Below are 19,366 nucleotides of genomic sequence, written 5' to 3'. Positions count from 1 at the left end.
TGAGGTGTAACCAAAAATCAGTATCAGAGCCAGGCTTTAAGGGAAGGAGTAGAAGGAAGGACTTTAGGGGATGATATGTATATATCTAAGTAGAAGAACAGATTACAGGGAGTGTATTGGCCTTAGTATGGCCAGGGGAAGAGACTGAGTAAGAAGAGAATAGTTGGGGGAGAGTCAGTCAAAATTCAAGATTTTCTGAATAAGTAACAAAGTCCTCTTGTTTTTGGATAATGGCACATCCAGCAGCCACAGACTGTTACTAGTACATTTTCAGTGTTAGGGATGGTATACCATCCAGTGAGTATTGACCAAGGAGGTCTCTTTTTCCTCAAAACAGTACAGGCTATTGGCAAGGCCCTTGTTTTCCCATAACTTAACAGATGGTAAGAACCTATAGCTGAAGACTTCATATGCCTGGATGGCAAGGTCACTGTGAAATCAATCTGGTGGTAAGCTAGAGACCTTCTCCCTGTAATCCAGCCAACTGGAAGGTGGGAAAAGCTGCACTGGATGCAGCTGTATGTAAGACAGAAGTCACCAGCAGTGAAAACAGTGGGCCCTGGAAGCCTCAAGTTTGGCCAAACAGGTGACATGACCAAATGAGTGCAGTAGTGTTATGTCTGCTCTGGGGGAAACCAGCTGCTCTCCAATTGGACTGGAAGACTGCTCTATGAGAAGGAATACATACCTAGTACTGAAAATCTAATCAAGACTTCTGGTTAAGATGGTGGCATAGGTACCATGCCAAAACAACCTAGAGGGGCAAAAGCCTAAAAAACCCCAGCAAAATACACACTTTGATTAAAAAGTGAGGTGTATAGGAAATTGAACCAGCAGTGGGAAAGTAGGAGAGATCCAGAGCCCACACATGCCGGCAGAAGCGGCTCCGGCAGGTTCATGGGACCATGGTGCAGCGGCGGTGCGCCAGCCAGGCACCAGGCTCGGCTTCAGCTGTGGGAAAAGCCAGGTGAGGGGATTTTACACTCACACTGGAGCTCTTCGCAAACTCAAGAAACGTGGAGGGAGAATAGCAGTGAACAGCGGAGGAGCAGATCACAAGGCAGAAGAACACGTGGAACAGCAAGAGAACTATAGCAGCATCAGCAGCCTCCCCTCCCCCGCCGCCAGTGCCCAGCTCCAGCAAACAGAGCAGCGGTCCAGGGACTCAGGCCACGCCTACTTGACCCGACAGCGGGACTCAAGCAGGAGTGCATAACAGACCAAAGTCATCCCAAAAGGTAACTGGGATTACACCAGGTCCGTACCTGCTAATAAACCTGGTGCATAGGCCAGAACCAGAAGTGCTAATTGCATCGTCCATATCAGGATAAATTCTATGTTAAATCTGATGGATGGTCAGATTTGCCATTCTTAAATGAGCTGTATTCTGGGCTTGTTATTTGTTGCTTCTTGATTTATAGTAGCTTTATTTCCTCTTTTATACATTAAGGAAAGGTTCACCTGGTCACAACCTGACTTGGAACCCTCAAAAGAACAGAAACCTTAACCTCCTTGTTGTCAGGATTAAGGGAGTGGGTGAGGCACCACACAGCCTAAGGGACAGACAGAGGATCTGATTGGCATAATACCTATTCTTGGATAAATACTCTGTGCTGTTTTTTTTTTTTTTCAATTAGCAATAATCGCGCCTCGGATAAACCTCATTGGCTACGATACTGCCACTGCACAAAGCTCTCTGTGCTGTTTTTCATCGAAAGTGTACATTGTGTAGTTACATTTTAGAAACTATCTGTATTTGGTTCCACTCGGCCTATTTGAATTCTCTCATAGCAGGCAAACCCAACACCTAGGGTCACTTTTGTAGATTCTCTGAGAGTCTTGAGTGCCACACCTATGCCTTAAGCACCTACCCTGAAGATATATAACATCAGATTGATTGATACATTTAATGATACCCAGCTAACTAGAAAATCCAATCATGAAGTAATCCAGGATGCAAAAATATATACATTATAACACAAGAAACACCAAAAATCAAGACAATATGAATCCACCCAAAAGTATTAATGCATTAGAAATGACCTCCAGTGAGAACGAGTTAGAGGAAATGCCTGAGAAAGATTTGAAAAGAATGATTATAAATATGTTCAAAGAAGTCAAAGAAGAAATCAAAGGAATCAAAGAAAACACAGGACACCAATTCAATGAAATAAAGTGGTCAATACTAGATATAAATAAGGAATTAGAAATAATACAGAAAACCTAATCAAAAGCCTATGATGGGAGGACATGAGGCTCAGGGGTATTGATCCTGCTCTTGTCTGACAAAATGCATGTATTACTCTCACCAAACTGCCCTGAAAGCACTATACTCAATGTTCATATTCATATATTAATTTTAATCTCACTTTTGGTTGGAAAAGATTCTCTTTTCAGGTGGTGGTGGTCACTGGGATGACCCAAAAGGCAACATAGTGCTGAGAAGAATTGACAAGGAGTTCCAGCACTGAAATATCTCTAACATACCCTCCAAAGTTCAGGGTCCAATACACCTGTCCAGACAGAAATTGGCCTTGATATCCATGACCTCACAGTGCCTAGCAACACTTTCACAAGATCATCACAATAGGAGAAAAAGACAATGACATCCAAATGAAAGATAGACTAACAGAGAAAGGGCAGGAGATGATGGAGAGAATAGTTGTGAAGGGGAATGTGGAGGTGGGGAGGGAAATAAGGTGGCTTTTTATCTGTAAGTATAGAAGTTGCCAATAGAAAATTAAAAAGAAAAAATAAATGTGGACTGGACGCATTATATTTTATATCATATATGGTTATTAGTTCATGGGAGCCAGGGATGAAATATGTTGGTTTGATTCAACTGTCCCCCATAAACTTAGGTGTTCTAAAGGTTTAATGCATAGCTGGTGGCAATTTGAGAAATGAAGCCTCCTAGAGGCAGAGTATTATTGAGAGCAGGCCTATGGGTGTTATAACCACCTTCCCTTTGCCAATGTTTGGCACACTCCTGTTGCTGTTGTCCATCTGATGTTCACCAGGAGGTGATGTCCACCTTCTGAGCATGCCATCTTTCTCCCCTGCTATCTTGGATCTTCCCCTTGAGTCTGTAAGCACATAAGCTGCTCTTGGTTCGCTGTTTTTTTTTTTTTTGCCAGCAATGTGAACCTGACAGCAACACCTCCTCAACTATGTACTTTTGATTAAGTATTCTGTATCAGGCAGAAATTCCTTGTTATGGAGTAGGTCTCAAGTCTAATCAGAGTGAAGTTGGTCTCCCTCACAATAGGCATTGCCTGATCGTACCTGTTGATTCATTTTACTGGTTAACTAGCAGTAACACATGACAAACACATGCATGGTTCACTGATGCTTAACACCATTGATTACTTTTCTCTCCCCAAAGGTTGCAGAGCTGTCAATGTCTAGTGCACTGGGGTCCCTGGGTAAGGGTCGTGATAGAATGAAGACACAGGGGATGCAGAGAAGCTGACTCAAATGCAAGTGCAACTGCATACTTTATTTCTAGCACTGTTCGTTTTTGTACAGAAAGTAATCATGAAAGAAAGTCACTTCATACACATCAGGTGCTGTTTTTAAAACAATTTTCTTGTGCACACAATAATTGAGGGATAGTATAACTTCTTTCTTAATAATAGTGAACAAAGCAATAATGGTTTATGTTCCCAACTAAACTTCAAAGTAACTCAGGCATGCAAAACACCTTTATCTAAGCAGAAACTACATTCTCGAGAGGCCTGAGCATAGGCCAAACATTCAGTCTTGTGGCCAAGAATTATGCTTCTTGTTGACTTCAGCTTGCTGAAGTCCCATGACCTCAGTTCCCCTTGCTCCAAGGACACTCTTGAGAATTGATTCTCATGCTTAGCCCATCTGAACCTCCTCATATAGCTCCTTCTCATATATTGCTAGCTAGCCAACTGGGAGGAGATTTTCAGCTTTGCTAAAGCGTGATTTCCCAGTGTCCTGCATCTTAGCCATGTGGAATATTTAGCTATAGGTCTTTCCATCTAGTTCGGATGGATAACTAAGGGCCTGAAGTATCCTGTGGCATCAGTGGCCTTTATGGCTAACACTCGGTGGAAAGTCACCCACCCTGTCAATGAAATTTGTCTAATAACAATGTAATGCTTCTGGGTACAACAAGAAAAAAAAATGTTACTTTATTATCATTAACATTTAAAACATACATTTGTGCCAAGATGTTTCAGATAGTGTGTGTTCATTGGATGGGATTTGGATGGCATAATGACATGCACAGTGCAATGTGCTTGTGTACATTCCCAACATAAGCTGCAGTGACCTCAACTGATGCATCATGGCAGATTGGTGCCTAGACGCCTTGAATTAATTGTTTAATATATATGTGGTTCTGAATTAATATTTGATTATGCTTTGCTCTGAATCCTTTCAGATTTGCAGTTTATTATTACCTTAACATTGATTATTTAGATGGGTTCAGAATCCACAACTTTATTAGAGTTTGTATTCCACTAGTAATGGAACTCATGGACTTGCATCTTCTGAGCAGGTAGAGTACCACAATGTTATACCATAATCCCAAACATATTCCTTTCCATTCGATTCTATTTTCACTCCAAAAAAAAAATCTTATTTTCTTGTATCATTACAGGAATTTACAGGTTAGATATTTCTTTTTCTTTGTTGCTACAGCATATAAACCTCCTTTAATTGAATAAGTCTCTGCCAAGATACATATAGAAGAGTGAAGTCCTATTTGCTATTCCCTTTTTTGTAGTCTTTTTTGAAGAGAAATGTCTCATTATAGGAGTTGGTGTCATTTGAAGACATAGCTGTGGACTTCACCCGGCAAGAGTGGCAGGACCTGGACGTTGTTCAGCGAAACCTCTGCAGGGATGTGATGCTGGAGAAATACACCAGCCTGATGTCCTTGGGTAAGTTAAACTTCCATGATTCCCTGAAGAGCAATTACTTTCCCTTTGGTTGATAAATATAGTTATCATTTCTAACGTTTAATATTATTTTCTTATTGTAATCTTAAACTGACATGTTTAATAAACATATTATATAGAACAGTATGGATTTGCAGTACACACATATGTAATGACTAGAGTCTATCAGATCAGGCAGTGCTTGTATGGGGAACACTTTAAGCAGTCTTGTAGCTATGTTTGAAATACTCATGTAAGTGTTGCCAAATGCATATTAACTGACTACTGTGTTATAGAACATAAAAAGTTATTTCTTCTAAACATTCCCTGTTCATTCCAACATGCTTATATTATCCATTTTCTTCTACTCATTGTTCACTTTCTAATTACTTGTTTTATTTTCTCCCTCTATTGTGTAAATTTGGACTTGTAAGTATAATGAGAACATGCAGAATTTTTGTTTTAGTGGTTTTTTTAATATTATTTCTATCCTATGACTTTTGTGGGGAGAAATGATTACTTATTCACTCAATTATAGAAGGATTTGTTAGACGGGGATGGGGGGAGTCATAAATTTACCTCAGTGAATGTGTTTCTTAGGATACTTAGAAATCAAAAGTTTCTATGATACACATTTGCACTGATAAAGAAAATCCAAACCCTAACCAGTTTTTTTTTAATCTGTTATCTACATATTGCCAACTAGATTATCAATTGACAAATGTATGACATTTATTTCTGGTTATTGATTGTTGATAGTCTATTTCCATTATTTGAGACCTGTGTAACTCTTGTAGCATTCTTGATTTCATTTATATGACTGTATTGAAAGTCTCTTGGAGGTCAGTAGAGCTGCTTTGATTAAAATGATGATGATCATTTCAAAACCAGGAGAAACAGCTATACTGCTTTGCATAATATCTTAAGGTTATATTTATATCACCCATTTGAATATTTTTCTTTTTTAAGGATTATTTTTATTTTATTTTTATTTTTTTTGAGAGAAAGAGAGAGTGTGTGTGAATGGGCATGCCAGGGTCTCTAACCACTGCAAAGAAATTCAGATGCATGTGACACCTTGTGCATGTGGCTTACAAGGGACTTGGAGAATTGAAGCTGGCTCCTTAGGCTTTGCAAGCAAATGCCTTAACTGCTAAGCCATCTCCCCAACCCAGTGTATTTTCTTTTTATTTGGAGACTGGGTCTCAGTCTATCCTAGCATTTCCTGGAATGCATTCTGTAGCCAAGGCTACTCTCAAAATCTTATTGATTCTCCTACCTCATGTTCCCACATGTTGGTGGTAAAGGAGTGTGCTGCCACACCTGGCTTTGTTTCTCTTTAAAGTCTGTATATAGCCCTTTAACCTACAAACAAGGACATTTTTCTACTCTCCCTTGTAATCTGCATGGACTTTGCTTATTGCCCTTTTCATATATCCAAGGCTAAGATTTTATCTTTTTCTTCATGCCTTGAATTGAACTTAGCTCTTCATGAATCTTGGAAAAGTGCTCTACCACTAAGTTACTTTTCATCACTAGGACTTCAATAGTGTATTGTGGAAGAGTGGTGGATAAGTACATCCTTTTTTATTTTCTAGACCTAAGTTAGAGAAAATAAAATTTCTGTGCTGCCCAGTCATTAATATTGAGGCCCTCTCCTATTTGTAACCTTATTTTTTTCACTAAAGACCTGTGTTAGTTTATGGAGAAATTTTAGTTGTTTTTGTTTTTAATTTATTAGCTTTACTAAATGACCCTCTTTAGATTATCATGGAATAAGTCCATTGTGTGAGGATCAGATATGTGACATTTGTGTAGAGCTTTTTATGGGTGGTTTGGACCATTAAACTTGGGTCTGCAGGCTTTGCCAGCAAGGACCTTTAATTGCTGAGCCATATAATGAGGAATTTCTGAAGATGTGAGTTAATTTTCTAAAATTATTATTAGGTAATTACGTAGCTTATCATATTGTATCATTGATTTTTTTTTTTTTTTTAAAGCAGGGTCTCACTAGCTCAGGCTCACTTGGAATTCACAATGTAATCTCAGGGTGGTCTCGAACTCATGGTCATCTTCCTTCCTCTGCCTCCTGAGTGCTGAGAGTACAGGCACGCAACACCATGACCGGCCCAAAGAATCATTGATTTCTACATGTACATTTTCTTTTTTTTTTTTAAAGTAATTCTTTATTGATAAACATTTACACCAGCATTAGAAATATCAGTAGAAAAATAAAATTTAAATAACTTTCTATTATACAAAGATTTGATCATATTGACTATAGTAGCTAATGAATTAACCTAATATAAAACGTTAAGCTGGTCCAGATCATAACCAGCCTCTTGGGGTACACGAAGGAAACATGAGTTCACAGGACTTTCTGCATGTGAATGGCTAATGGCACCAGGGCTTCACAGTCCAGGACACAGTTCCTTAGTATCTTCCTGCAAAAAAAATGTTTATAGCACAGACACATCTTTCCTACACAATATTCATTACACTTTTGTATATGAACTTAATTTTCACCCCAAAACCCCTGTTAAGGAATCAAGAAATCAGTTCTTAGGGTTAGGGGCTACATCCCTCCTGGCACTTAGAAAAAAAAAAAGTTGAAAGAGGTGGGAACAATTATGGGAATGATGGCTTTATGTCTGTATAAAGGACATTGTTGGCAAAAATTCTCAAACTAGTCTGGCATGGTGGCATATATTTTATTTCCAGCGCTGAGGAGGCAGAACTAGGAGGATCACAATGAGTTCAAGGACACCCCGAGACTACATAGTGAATTCCAGGTGAGCCTGTGCTAGAGCCAGACCCTACCTAAAAAAAAAAAAAAAAAAATCTCAAACTATAAGGTAAAATATTCAACATAAGCCATCCATAAATAAATGTCTTTGAGACAAGAAACAAAGACAGAAAGACCGAGGGAAATACATTCTGTATCAAAGTTTCTCCCTGAAAACATCTCAACCTACAAGCGCAATCTATATAGTGTATGTACATTTATTTACAAAAGAATGCTTCACATACTGGGATGGATAAAATTTTCAATCATTTGAAGACTCATTTTATAAATGAAGTTCTTTAAGAGTGCAGAGAACCAAAACAGAAGAAACAAAAGCCATCTTTGAAAAATGTCTACATTCTTGTGTCTCGATTCTAAATAAAAACAAAAACAAAAAAGCCTATCATTTTCATCATGGGTGAGTATGTTCTAAGGTTAGTATTCAGTCAGTGGGAAAGCCCACCATCTACTGGCCTACATGCTTAATTTGTGAAGTTATATTCAAAAGAATGTTTCCGTGAAATAATAAAAGGCATCCTTATACAGATGACCAAAACCATAATGCAGGATTCAGTGCTCCAAATTTCTCAAACTAAGGGATACTTTCCAAAATCACAGCTCCTTGAACTGGAAATTGGATTTTTTTGTTTGTTTGTTTGGTTTTTTTTTTTTGTTTTTTTTGTTTTTTCGAGGTAGGGTCTCACTCTAGCCCAGGCTGACCTGGAATTCACTATGAAGTCTCAGGGTGGCCTCGAACTCATGGCAATCCTACCTCTGCCTCCCGAGTGCTGGGATTAAAGGCATGCGCCACCACGCCTGGCTAGAAGTTGGAATTTTTAACACTCTGTTAAAAGATTTGAGCTCTTGCTGGAGAACTGAAAAGGACATTTAGCTACATTTGAAATTGTCCTTCTCACCTAATACATGGCAGTATAATTTTGATAAGTAATCTAATTAGTCCAAAGGAAATACCAAGTTTTTTTGTGCTCCTTGTGCAATTTTTTCCCCCAGACATTCCTGGGCAAATTGGATTCTCAGCTATTTTTAGCCAGAAACCAGTGAGCACACTGCTTTATGATAAATGTATGCCCTCATGGGTTGACGGTTTTTAATCTCATAAAGAAAGGTCTTCTTTGAAAATGTGAGTGTTAAGTATCAGCAGCTACTCTGAAAACAGATGACAAGAACTTTGTATTCTATACAACACAGTTCAGGTTATATAAATTATTTAACTTTTATAATCTTTTCCCTTTTGAAGGTCACAGTTTTCAGGCCTTTCAATGAGAAAGCAAGCTACCCAGCAAAACAGAAAGTAAAATAGCTAAAACTGAGATTTAAAAAACTTTTATATTTAATTCTCTGTAAGGATATAAATTCTCTTGAATAAAATGAAAAGGCAGGGCTAGAGAGATGGCTTAGTGGCTAAGGCGCTTTCCTGCAAAGTCTAAGGACCTATGTTTGACTCCCCAGATACCAAATCAGCCAGACACACAAGGTCAAGCTGGGTTGCGCGTGCACACAAGGTGGCACACATTTCTAGAGTTCAACTTCAGTGGCTGGAGGCCATGGTATGCTAATTCTCTCTCATTAAGAAAAAAAAAATGAGGGATGGAGAGATGGCTTAGCGGTTAAGCGCTTGCCTGTGAAGCCTAAGGACCCCGGTTCGAGGCTCGGTTCCCCAGGTCCCACGTTAGCCAGATGCACAAGGGGGCGCACACGTCTGGAGTTCGTTTGCAGAGGCTGGAAGCCCTGGCGCGCCCATTCTCTCTCTGTCCCTCTATCTGTCTTTCTCTCTGTGTCTGTCGCTCTCAAATAAATATATAAAAAAATTTTAAAAAAGTATTAAGAAAAATGAAAAGACAGTGGGGACACATCTAACAGAGGAACTTTAGGCACTTTCTGGGAGTTGGTGATGCTCAAATACTGCAAAGTGGACTGAGGAGCTGCTACTAAATAAACACATCAGGACTAAGCGGTCAGCTACCACTAGTCTAGTCTCAGCTGCACTCACACAGTTTCTCAAATCAATAAAGTCACTAAGAAAATTATAACACAATGTTTGAAATATAGCATTTGCTCCTGAATGTCCAAAATGTATCCTAACTGATCTGGCTTAAAAAGATGAACTCTATGGAAGTTGTCAATAATAAAATTTTTTTTTAAATTTAAATAAAGATAAACTCAAGCTACATAAATGTATGTTTCCAATTAAAATACCTAAAATTAATAGAATTAAGAGTCCTAGGAAAAGGTGGCATAGAAATTCTTTGGAAAAGAGCCCCAACAGGCATGATGATGCATGCCTACAGTACTAGCTACTCTGGAAACTTACGTGGCAGTTGGATCATGTGAGCCCAGGAGTATGGGGCCAGCCTGGACAAAATAGCAAGTCTCAATTATCTAGCTTATTTTGATCAAATATATAAAACAATAAATTCACATCTCTTAAAATATATTAAAGAGGCCAAGATAGTAATCCAAAAATTAATATTTTTTTTAAAAAAGATATTCATAAAATGTCACATTCTCAGTAGTTATGTACTGCAACAGTGGAACTAAAGCCATTACTTTGAGACACACTTCAGTATTTTTCCTGTTCTACTTCACCAATTTGTTCTCCAACCTATATCCAACCAACACCAACTTGGTTTTTCTGTCATGAATATTGAGCAAAAGAAGAGTCTGCTAAGTTTCAAGTAAGATTAGATTAATTAAAAAGCTAGTAAAGCATAGGCTGCTCACTTGACATCAACCTCCATCTTTTATTGTTTTTGTGAAACATGCAGTATTTCAAAGAATACTGAAAACTGCAGCATGAAGCCGTTGCCTTGCCTTGGCTCAGGTGAAGAAGGTGCGCATAAAATTTCTTCAGCTAAGTACCAAGAAAACAGACAGCTTGTGTGCCTGGGTTGAGAGTGATGTCTTCGGGTCTTCATCCGGGGAGCGTGGCCCAAAACAAAGGCTGAGATGCCATTCACATTCCTGATCCTTCCTGTGGTTCCAGCTGAACAATTAAGAAGCCACCAACACGCGTGGATTCCTTTTGAAGAGTCAAAAAACTCAGAGCAAAAGTGTGCTATAGAGTAGCTATAATCCGTAAAAAGGAGATCACCACCACACAGAACGTCTGTCCAGTGCCCAAGGTGAGGGCTTCAAAGGGTATCACCTCCTTCCCTGCTGCTCGGTAGACTCCAGCAATTGCTGCACTTGTCAAGATTCCAGTAGTATTTGGTCCCACGATGCCCATCAACAGGATGCTTACAGACATGAACCTACCATATTTGTGATGTCTGAGAGTGAAGAGGGCCAGTAATCCAGCAGGGACATGAAAGAAGACAGAAGACACCAGTACCCACAGGAACACACCATACCTCATCTCTGGGAAGGAGCAGAGAGAAGTAGAGTTGGGGCACAGGGTCCCGTAACCCACCCGCGGCACGAGCTTCAGGCTGAGGATCTGCTGCAGGAGACCCGCCGGTCCCCGCTGCGGCCACCCCCCTCGGGCTCCATCCCGCCGCCATCCACCGCAGCGATGAGAGGAAGGGCAACCAAGGAGTGGCAGACTCTCGCCCCTGTGCCGCCTCAGCGTCACCTTCTTCCTACATTTTCTTATAATGATGCTTACATCTCTGCTTTGAGAAGTATTTTGTACTATTCACATTTTTCCTTGTGTGTGTGCATGAATTGTGTGTGTATGTGTGTGAATTGTTTATGTAGCATGTCCACATGCATATAGCTTTACTAAGTCCTGTGTATTTTTTCTGCTGCTGTTGAGTTACGTTTAGTGGCCAGAGTGGAACATCAGGGAGCATGCTCTATTGCCTTTTTCATCTGACAATATTTTTGAATATGTATGCAATTATATAATTATTGACTGAGTTATTTTTAGGGTATACCATTAGTAATCTCAATACTCTGGAGCAAAGATTAAGTGAAATGAGTATCTCTAGTAATTCTTGTAAAGGCAAATACTTCATTAAAGGTGTTTGGTTATTCTTACACTACAGTTCTCTTCCCATCATAAAGTTGGCTACAGTCTTGGAGCACTTATGTAGCAGGTGCTATGTCAGGTACAGCATATGAGGTGTTCACTTAATATGCACAGCTACTTCATGCAGAACACATGCTTCCTGTCTGCTTCTGACCCATGAGAAAACCAGGGCTTAGGAGATGTGTCACCTGCCCAATTTTGGGTCATTATAACTGTGTTCCACCTAACAGCCTCTGCAGTGTTATATTTTTGTAAGATAGACTTTTATTTATTTATTAGAGACACAGAGAGAGACAGAAAGAGAATGTGTGCCAAGACCACCAACCACAGAAATGAACTCCAGATGCATGAACCATCATGTGCCTCTGGCTTACGAGGGGCCTGGATAATCAAACCTGGCACCTTAGGCATTGTAGGCATGTGCCTTAACTTCTGAGCCATCTATCCAGCCCCCTCTTCTATTTTTTTTTGCAGCATTTGACTTGAAATTTGGGGAAAATGTCCTACAGTTTTAAAGATTAAGACACTATCAATACGTTGATTTTCATTAGATTATCATCTTGATTCTTTTTTCTAGAATGATAGAGCAAGATAATTAGTGTAGTTTTATCATTGAGTTTGCTTCACATTGTTTTATTTATGAGTTTATATATATAGTTTGTTTTAAAGTAGCTCAAAATACAATGTATTACAGTATCTCCATGTAACTTTTTTTTATCATGTAGAAACTTTGTATGGATACTACATGTGTTGGTATCATGATTTCCCTTCTGCCTGCCCCCTCTCCACTGAGGGCCCTCCTTAGTGGGATTGCTGTTATTCACCATGGACTTGTGGATTATAAATTGTGAGAACAGCAGTCAGTCATTGTGGGTGGGATGTGGGCAATACCTCTATTCTAGTCAACCCTGTGGCTTTTACATTCTTTCCATCCCCTGTCCTGCAAAATTCCTTGAGCTTTGGTAGGTGTATTTTAAGTATACATTAATGTTGAGCTTTCAGCAGCGTCTAGATTTCTGCTTTGGTGCATTTTTCATATCTTTGGTGTCTATCTACATCACTCTGGTACAAATTGTCAGACTTGCCATGAAAGCAGAACTCATGCTCATCTCACCAATTCATCTGTCATTTCACCTGGGTCCTAGCCACTGCTGTGAGTGGTTCATCTGACACAAAGTCAACTACATATTGTTGTTTTGTTGATAGATTTTTGATTTTCCTAGTTCTTGCTACTTTCTGAAAAATAAAAAATGATTCTCCAGTGGAGAATGAGATCACAATAGGTTAAGGAAGATAAGCATTATTAAGTATGAAAGATTTTGATCAGAGTGACAACACTTTTGGCCAAAGACTGGTGGGAACTTTTCATTAGGGTCCATAGTCTTCATCTCTTATAGGATTCTGACTTGGGTCTCAGCTCCAGCTATATATGCCTTTCCACTGAGTAGATATTGTTGCCAACCAGAGAGCTATTTTTTACCCACCTAGCCACTATTGCACAGGTATGTGAATCTTCTCAGATTAGTTGTGCTCATATATTAAGATTTCCTGCTTGCTGACATTTTTGGCTATTTTCCCCCAGCAGCTTATGTGGCACTTTTCAGCACTACACACAGTAAACATCTGGGAACTTGCTTCCAGATTCAGCTGGATCTCCTCATGTTCTGCATTCACAGTTTGTGGTGCCTTTAGCAACAGGATATTATCTTTTCCCTTGGGAGGGTAATCAAGTGCTGTGTTGTTTTGGGGACATCATGGGTCTCTCTGATCAACAGCTCAGTGTAAGTTGTAACCGGTATCTGGTACTGAAAGGTACAATCCCAATCCAGTTGTTTTAGGATAACGCTTTATCCCACACTCTTCAAGCCCCTTCTTGCCAGATGATCCCTCCATTCTCCTACTGAGGGTTTAATCTTTTAATTTGCTATCCAGGAGGATGGTTTCCATGATATCAATTCATTTTTTATTTTCTTCTGTGTATAAGTCCTCCTGCCTTCCCATTCTCCTTTCCCCAAACCCTTACATCTGTTTCATCTGTCACTTGAGTTGCTAGTCAAGTATGCATGGAACTCAAGCTGTTGCAGTTTAGGAATCTCAGATGAGGAAGAACATGTGGCAGTTGCCTGTTTTGCTTCTATGAGTTCACTGATAGGATCTGTTCCAGGTCTGTCTGGCATTACTCTTTTTGACCTAAGCCTCCTATTTCTGATTGCAGTACAGGCGGAGTATGGTGGTTTGATCCAGGTGTTCCCCATAAACTTAGGTGTTCTGAATGTTAGTTTACTCTTGGAGGCAGTATGTTGTTGTGGGAGGGCTTATGGGTATCATAGCAAGTGTCCCCTTGACACGCTCTCCTATTTTATGTTGTCCTCCGGATGTTGGTGAGGGGGTAATATCCACCCTATACTCATGTCATCATTATCGCTGCTATCGTGGAGCTTCCCCTTGAGTCTGTAAGCCTAAATGAACCTTTTGTCCCACTAACGGCTCTTGGTTGGTTCATTTCTGCCAACATTGTTAACCTGACAACAAAACAGGGATTTAACTTTTTTTTTTTTAGTCTCTACAACCCTGTATGCCTTGTGGTTACAGGTCTCCCTGGTCTTGCAGTTTCCATTGGATCTAGAAAATTGAACTCAGGGTCCTTCAGTACCACATGCCTACAGAGGAACCATACTTACCTGCTGGGCCATGATTCTAGGTCTACTGTATATTAGTTTTTTGTGTGCTGTTCTTTACTTTTTAATATATTCAGGAATTTTGCACCTGTATTAGTTGATTGTTACTTAGTCTATACTATGGAACACTTTAATACTGATCGTTGAGTTTACACCTGCTAACTTGTCAGTTCCTGTATTGAGTGTTCGTTTAGAACTGGCTGTTGGTTTTGCTCTTGAATTTTCTGTTCAAATATGTACGGATTCTTGTGAGCTTTGTCACTTTCTTTCCCATACTATTGAATTATTTCATGGACACTTTCATTAGGGGGCCCAAGGGAGAAGCATTTGGGCATTTCACCCTTCATAGTGAAGAGTTATCCACATAGCTTATTGATATTTAATAATGGAATGCTCTTGATCATGTTGCTTGGCCTTTAGACATTCATTGTAGCTTCACATGTTGAGTTGTAATGTGGATCTGAAAATTTTGAGTGCAGGACAATTACATGGGTGGACCCTAACCACTTACCGTGTATGTAGTTGATTTTTCCTTGGGTACTTAAGTCTTTGAATTGAGCTAGAGTCCTGTTTTCTGGTTTGTCATTGTGTGATACACAGGGGAGATGCCTATTATTTTTGTCTGTATATAGAGCAAATGTTGGACTCTGTTATATTGATCTCAAGTATGTCCTTTTTTATAAAAACACATTTTTGGGGCTGGAGAGATGGCTTAGCAGTTAAGCACTTGCCTGTGAAGCCTAAGGACCTGGGGTTAGAGGCTTGACTACCCAGGACCCACCTTAGCCAGATGCACAAGGGGGCGCACATGTCTGGAGTTTGTTTGCAGTGGCTGGAGGCCTTGGCGCAACCATTCTTTTTCTTTCTCTCTCTAACTGCCTCTTTCGCTCTCTCTCTCTGTCTGTCGCTCTTAAGTAATTTTCAAGAAGTTGAAAAGAAAATACATTTTTTGAGTGCAGACCTGCCACTGACCTTGCTTATGAGGTCATCTATCAGCACATACACCACAAATTTCAACAGTGAGCAAAGAATGTGTATATCCAGCTACAGATGAAACACCATTACTTCCAAAAACAACCATTTGGAAGAACAGATATAGATGTTCTCCAATTTGTTATTTTTCAATATTAATAACTTTGTTTTCACTTCATTTTATGTTGTGATGCTTTTCATATTTTTATTTTAACCCTCTTTATTTTAGTTACTATTGTTTTGCTCTTGTATTCTAGTGTGTTTTTTAATTCTTTCTCATGCAGCTTTTTTTTAATTAACATCCTCATTCGCCATTTCTCCTTCATTCAGAATAACAATGATTGAAAACAATGTTCATCTACTATTATCATTAGATACAAGCAATTGAAAAATATAAGAAAATCTTGTCCACATTTTTTTTTAAATGGTACTGCTCTTTTTTTTTTAATTTTTATTTATTTATTTTTTGAGCGCGACAGACACAGAGAGAAAGACAGATAGAGGGAGAGAGAATGGGCACGCCAGGGCTTCCAGCCTCTGCAAACGAACTCCAGACGCGTGCACCCCCTTGTGCATCTGGGTAACGTGGGACCTGTGGAACCAAGCCTCGAGCCGGGGTCCTTAGGCATCACAGGTAAGCGCTTAACTGCTAAGCCATCTCTCCAGCCCTCTTGTCCACATTTTTATTAAAGGAAACGTTTGCTGGGGAAATCACTCATTCGGGTAATGTGCTTTTTGCATAATCCAGGATTTACATCCCTAGAATCATCCAGTACACTGAGAATTCCCTCAAAGCACATAGGCCTGAATGAATCATGGCATACAAAGTAGTTTAAAACAGGAGGCACTGTCACACAAGGTTAAAGGCAGTGACTGACAGCGAAGCTTGAAAACATGCATTTAGTAGTATACCTTTACAAACTCACAAACACATGTGAACATATAAACATATAAGAAACAAAGAAAACCTATCATAAAAATGAACCATGGAGAAAGGTGGTAGGGGAGAGAGTAGAAACAAACAAACAAGACAAAATAAATAAACAAACATGTCCTATGTTATTATAGTAGAATTCTTCTCTAATCTTGGGAAATAAACCAAACATCTGCATAATACAGCATCCATTAAACGTGTGATAAAATGATGAGTAAACACTTTGGCAAGGAACTGCAAGTGGAAAAAAATAAAACAACTTTATAACCACTAGGTCATTTCACTGTAAATTAAGTTTAAAAAACGTCTTCTTTTTTTCATGGAAGAGGTAAAGACGGAGCGAAAATTGACACACCAGGGCCTCAGCCAATGCAATAAAACTCCAGATGCTTTGGCCACATGTTGGGCATTTGTGACCTTGTGCTTGCCTCAGCTTTGTGCATCTGGCTTATGTGAGATATGGATAGTTGACCATGAGTCCTTAGGATTCTCATGCAAGCGCCTTAACCCCTAAAAGCCATCTCTCCATACTGAATATTATATTGTTGAATAACCTAACACAAAAGAGAATTGCTGTTGTTAGAAAAATTAGACCAGAACTGATTTTAGGAGGCAATAAACGCAAAGAAACAACAAACAAATGTAGAGTCACCTAGAGATCTTTAATATATTGTGTGAATACAGGAACACATTTTCTGAATATGCACCTTGTATAAGACAATGTCTCCAGTCAACAATCCACCTTAGATAGTAGTAAAGAAGTCATGTGAAAAGTTGCATTAATATAAGTAATGTAATTATTGTGAGTTATATGTTCTCACAATATAGTACCTTTCCAAATACTAGGACGTCTTTTTGAGTTAATTTTTTACTTAATATTAGGAATGTAATAAGTTCCTTTATATTTCTCAGAATTAAAAAGTGAGCAGAAAATGTACTGGATAAAGACTGATGATTTAAAACAATGCTAGAATGCTTTGTATCACAAGATACATCACACTTGTCATGAAGAAGAAATCTCAGGTGAGAAGTTGTATGAATTGTGTACAACCTTGAACTCCAGTTCACAGCTCATGAAGCATAAACCTATTCACACAGGTGAGAAGCCACATTAATGTGGGAAACCTTTCATCTCCCAGTCATATCTCACTGTGCACCAGAGAACTCACAAAGGTGAAAAATCATATGAATCTACTACATGTGGATGGCTTTCATTATCAAATCAATTCTTAATAAGCATCAGAGAGCTCCCAGATGTGAAAAGACACATGAATGTGCTGCATGTGGTAAAGCTTTCATCTCCAAGTCATATCTCACTATTCATCATAGAACTCACACAGGTGAAAAGCCATATGAATGTACTGCATGTGGGAAAGGTTTCATCTCCAAGTCACAGCTTACTATCCATCAGAGAACTCACACAGGTGAAAAGCCATATGAATGCACTGCATGTGGGAAAGCTTACATTACCAAGTCAGATCTTAATAAGCATCACAGAAAACACGTAGGTGCAAAGCCATATGAGTGTACTCTATGTGGTAAAACTTTTACCTTAAAGACACAGCTCACTGTGCATCAGAAAATTCACACAGGTGAAAAGCCATATCAATGTACTCTATGTGGTAAAGCTTTCATCTGCAAGTCACATCTCACTATCCATCAGAGAACTCAAACAGGTGAAAAACCATATGAATGTACTGCATGTGAAAAAGCTTTCATTTCCAAATCAGATCTTAATAAGCATCAGAAAACTCACAGTGGTGCAAAGCCTTATGAATGTACTCTGTGTAGTAAAGCTTTCAACTTTAAGTCACATCTCACTGAGCATCAGAAAACTCACACAGGTGAAAAGCCATATGAATGTACTGCATGTGGCAAAGCTTTCATAACCAAGTCATATCTTAACAAACATCACAGAAACCACACAGGTGAAAAGCCATATAAATGTGCTGAATGTGGTAAAGGTTTCATTTACAAAATACATCTCACTATCCATCAGAGAACTCATACAGGTGAGAAGCCATATGAATGTATTGAATGTGGCAAAGGCTTCATCTGCAAGTCATTTCTCACTATACATCAGAGAACTCATTCAGGTGAGAAGCCATATGAATGTATTGAATGTGGCAAAAGCTTCATCTGCAAGTCATTTCTCACTATACATCAGAGAACTCACACAGGTGAAAAGCCATATGAATAAGTGTGGGAAAGCGTTTAATGTTAAGTCAAATCTTAATCAACATAAGAGAAGACACAAGTGAAAAGTTACATGAACATGTTGAGTGTAGGAAAGCTTTCAGGTTTGAATTCACAACTCACTATGCTTCAGAGAACTCACATAGGAAACAATCCATGGAATATAATGAATGTAGAAATACAGTCAATTCCCTGTCACAGGTCACTGTGCATCAGAGAACTAATAACAGGTGAGAAATTATATGACTATAATTATCTGTCATTAACAGCTCACTATGTATAAGAGGATTCATTCACCCTTAGGAAAAATGATGTTAAGATGCGAAAGCATTCATCTCCAAGTCGTAGCTTACTATTCATCAGAGAACTCTTAGGTGAGAAACCATATGAATATAATGGATATGGGAGTTTTCTTTCAAGTCATGTCTCAATAGAGATCAAAGTATTCAAAAGACATGTGGGCAAAATGAAGATGGGTATGTTTTCTTTGCTATGCCCATCAGAATCACACAATTCAAACAGGTGAGACACCATATAAATGTGGAAAGGCTTTCTTCTGGATGTCACAAATCATTAGTCATTAGTTAAGTCACATAGCTGTGTAGCCATATGAATTTAATAAATATTGCAGAGGTTGCATCCAGGTGCTGCACATCACTATTCATCAAAAACCTCATATAAGAAATCACATTTATACAATGAATGTTATAATGATTTTCTTTAAAAAGCCAAAAAGAATTTATACTTATGAGAGATCATAATAATGTAATAAATGTGAGAATGCTTTCTCTTACAATTCACTCTCTGTCATAAACAAATGAAAACTCAAAACAGGTGAGAACATAGAATATTGTCTTTCACTCACAGCTCACTATTCATCAGAGAAGACATACACAT

The 19,366-nt window shown here is 38.9% G+C and overlaps 3 protein-coding genes and 1 pseudogene across 3 annotated transcripts in view; 1 reads left to right on the top strand and 3 right to left on the bottom strand.

Moving 5' to 3' along the window:
• The window catches only part of LOC123456275 (zinc finger protein 585A-like), a 649,667-nt gene that overhangs the window by 510,023 nt on the left and 120,278 nt on the right, over positions 1-19,366 (bottom strand).
• On the bottom strand, positions 1,566-1,694 carry LOC123456318 (annotated as a pseudogene).
• Positions 10,775-14,382, bottom strand: LOC101599645 (transmembrane protein 170A-like). The gene is made up of 2 exons (XM_045139089.1): positions 14,371-14,382; positions 10,775-11,290 (listed from the first exon to the last, which is right to left on the bottom strand). The coding sequence occupies exons 1-2, from the start codon at positions 14,380-14,382 to the stop codon at positions 10,775-10,777; spliced, it is 528 nt and encodes a 175-aa protein (XP_044995024.1).
• LOC123456278 (zinc finger protein 33B-like) lies at positions 17,348-18,697 on the top strand. The gene has a single exon (XM_045139056.1). It carries the CDS (start codon positions 17,472-17,474, stop codon positions 18,471-18,473), a length of 1,002 nt encoding a protein of 333 aa, XP_044994991.1. The 5' UTR covers positions 17,348-17,471; the 3' UTR covers positions 18,474-18,697.

Source organism: Jaculus jaculus, chromosome 20 (assembly GCF_020740685.1).
Source record: "Jaculus jaculus isolate mJacJac1 chromosome 20, mJacJac1.mat.Y.cur, whole genome shotgun sequence".
NCBI classification, from domain to species: domain Eukaryota; kingdom Metazoa; phylum Chordata; class Mammalia; order Rodentia; family Dipodidae; genus Jaculus; species Jaculus jaculus.
This window is presented reverse-complemented; position numbering and strand designations above follow the sequence as displayed.

Excerpts from the sequence above, each read along its gene's own strand:
- LOC123456278 (XM_045139056.1), top strand. The coding sequence starts at position 17,472 with ATGTGGATGGCTTTCATTATCAAATCAATTCTTAATAAGCATCAGAGA.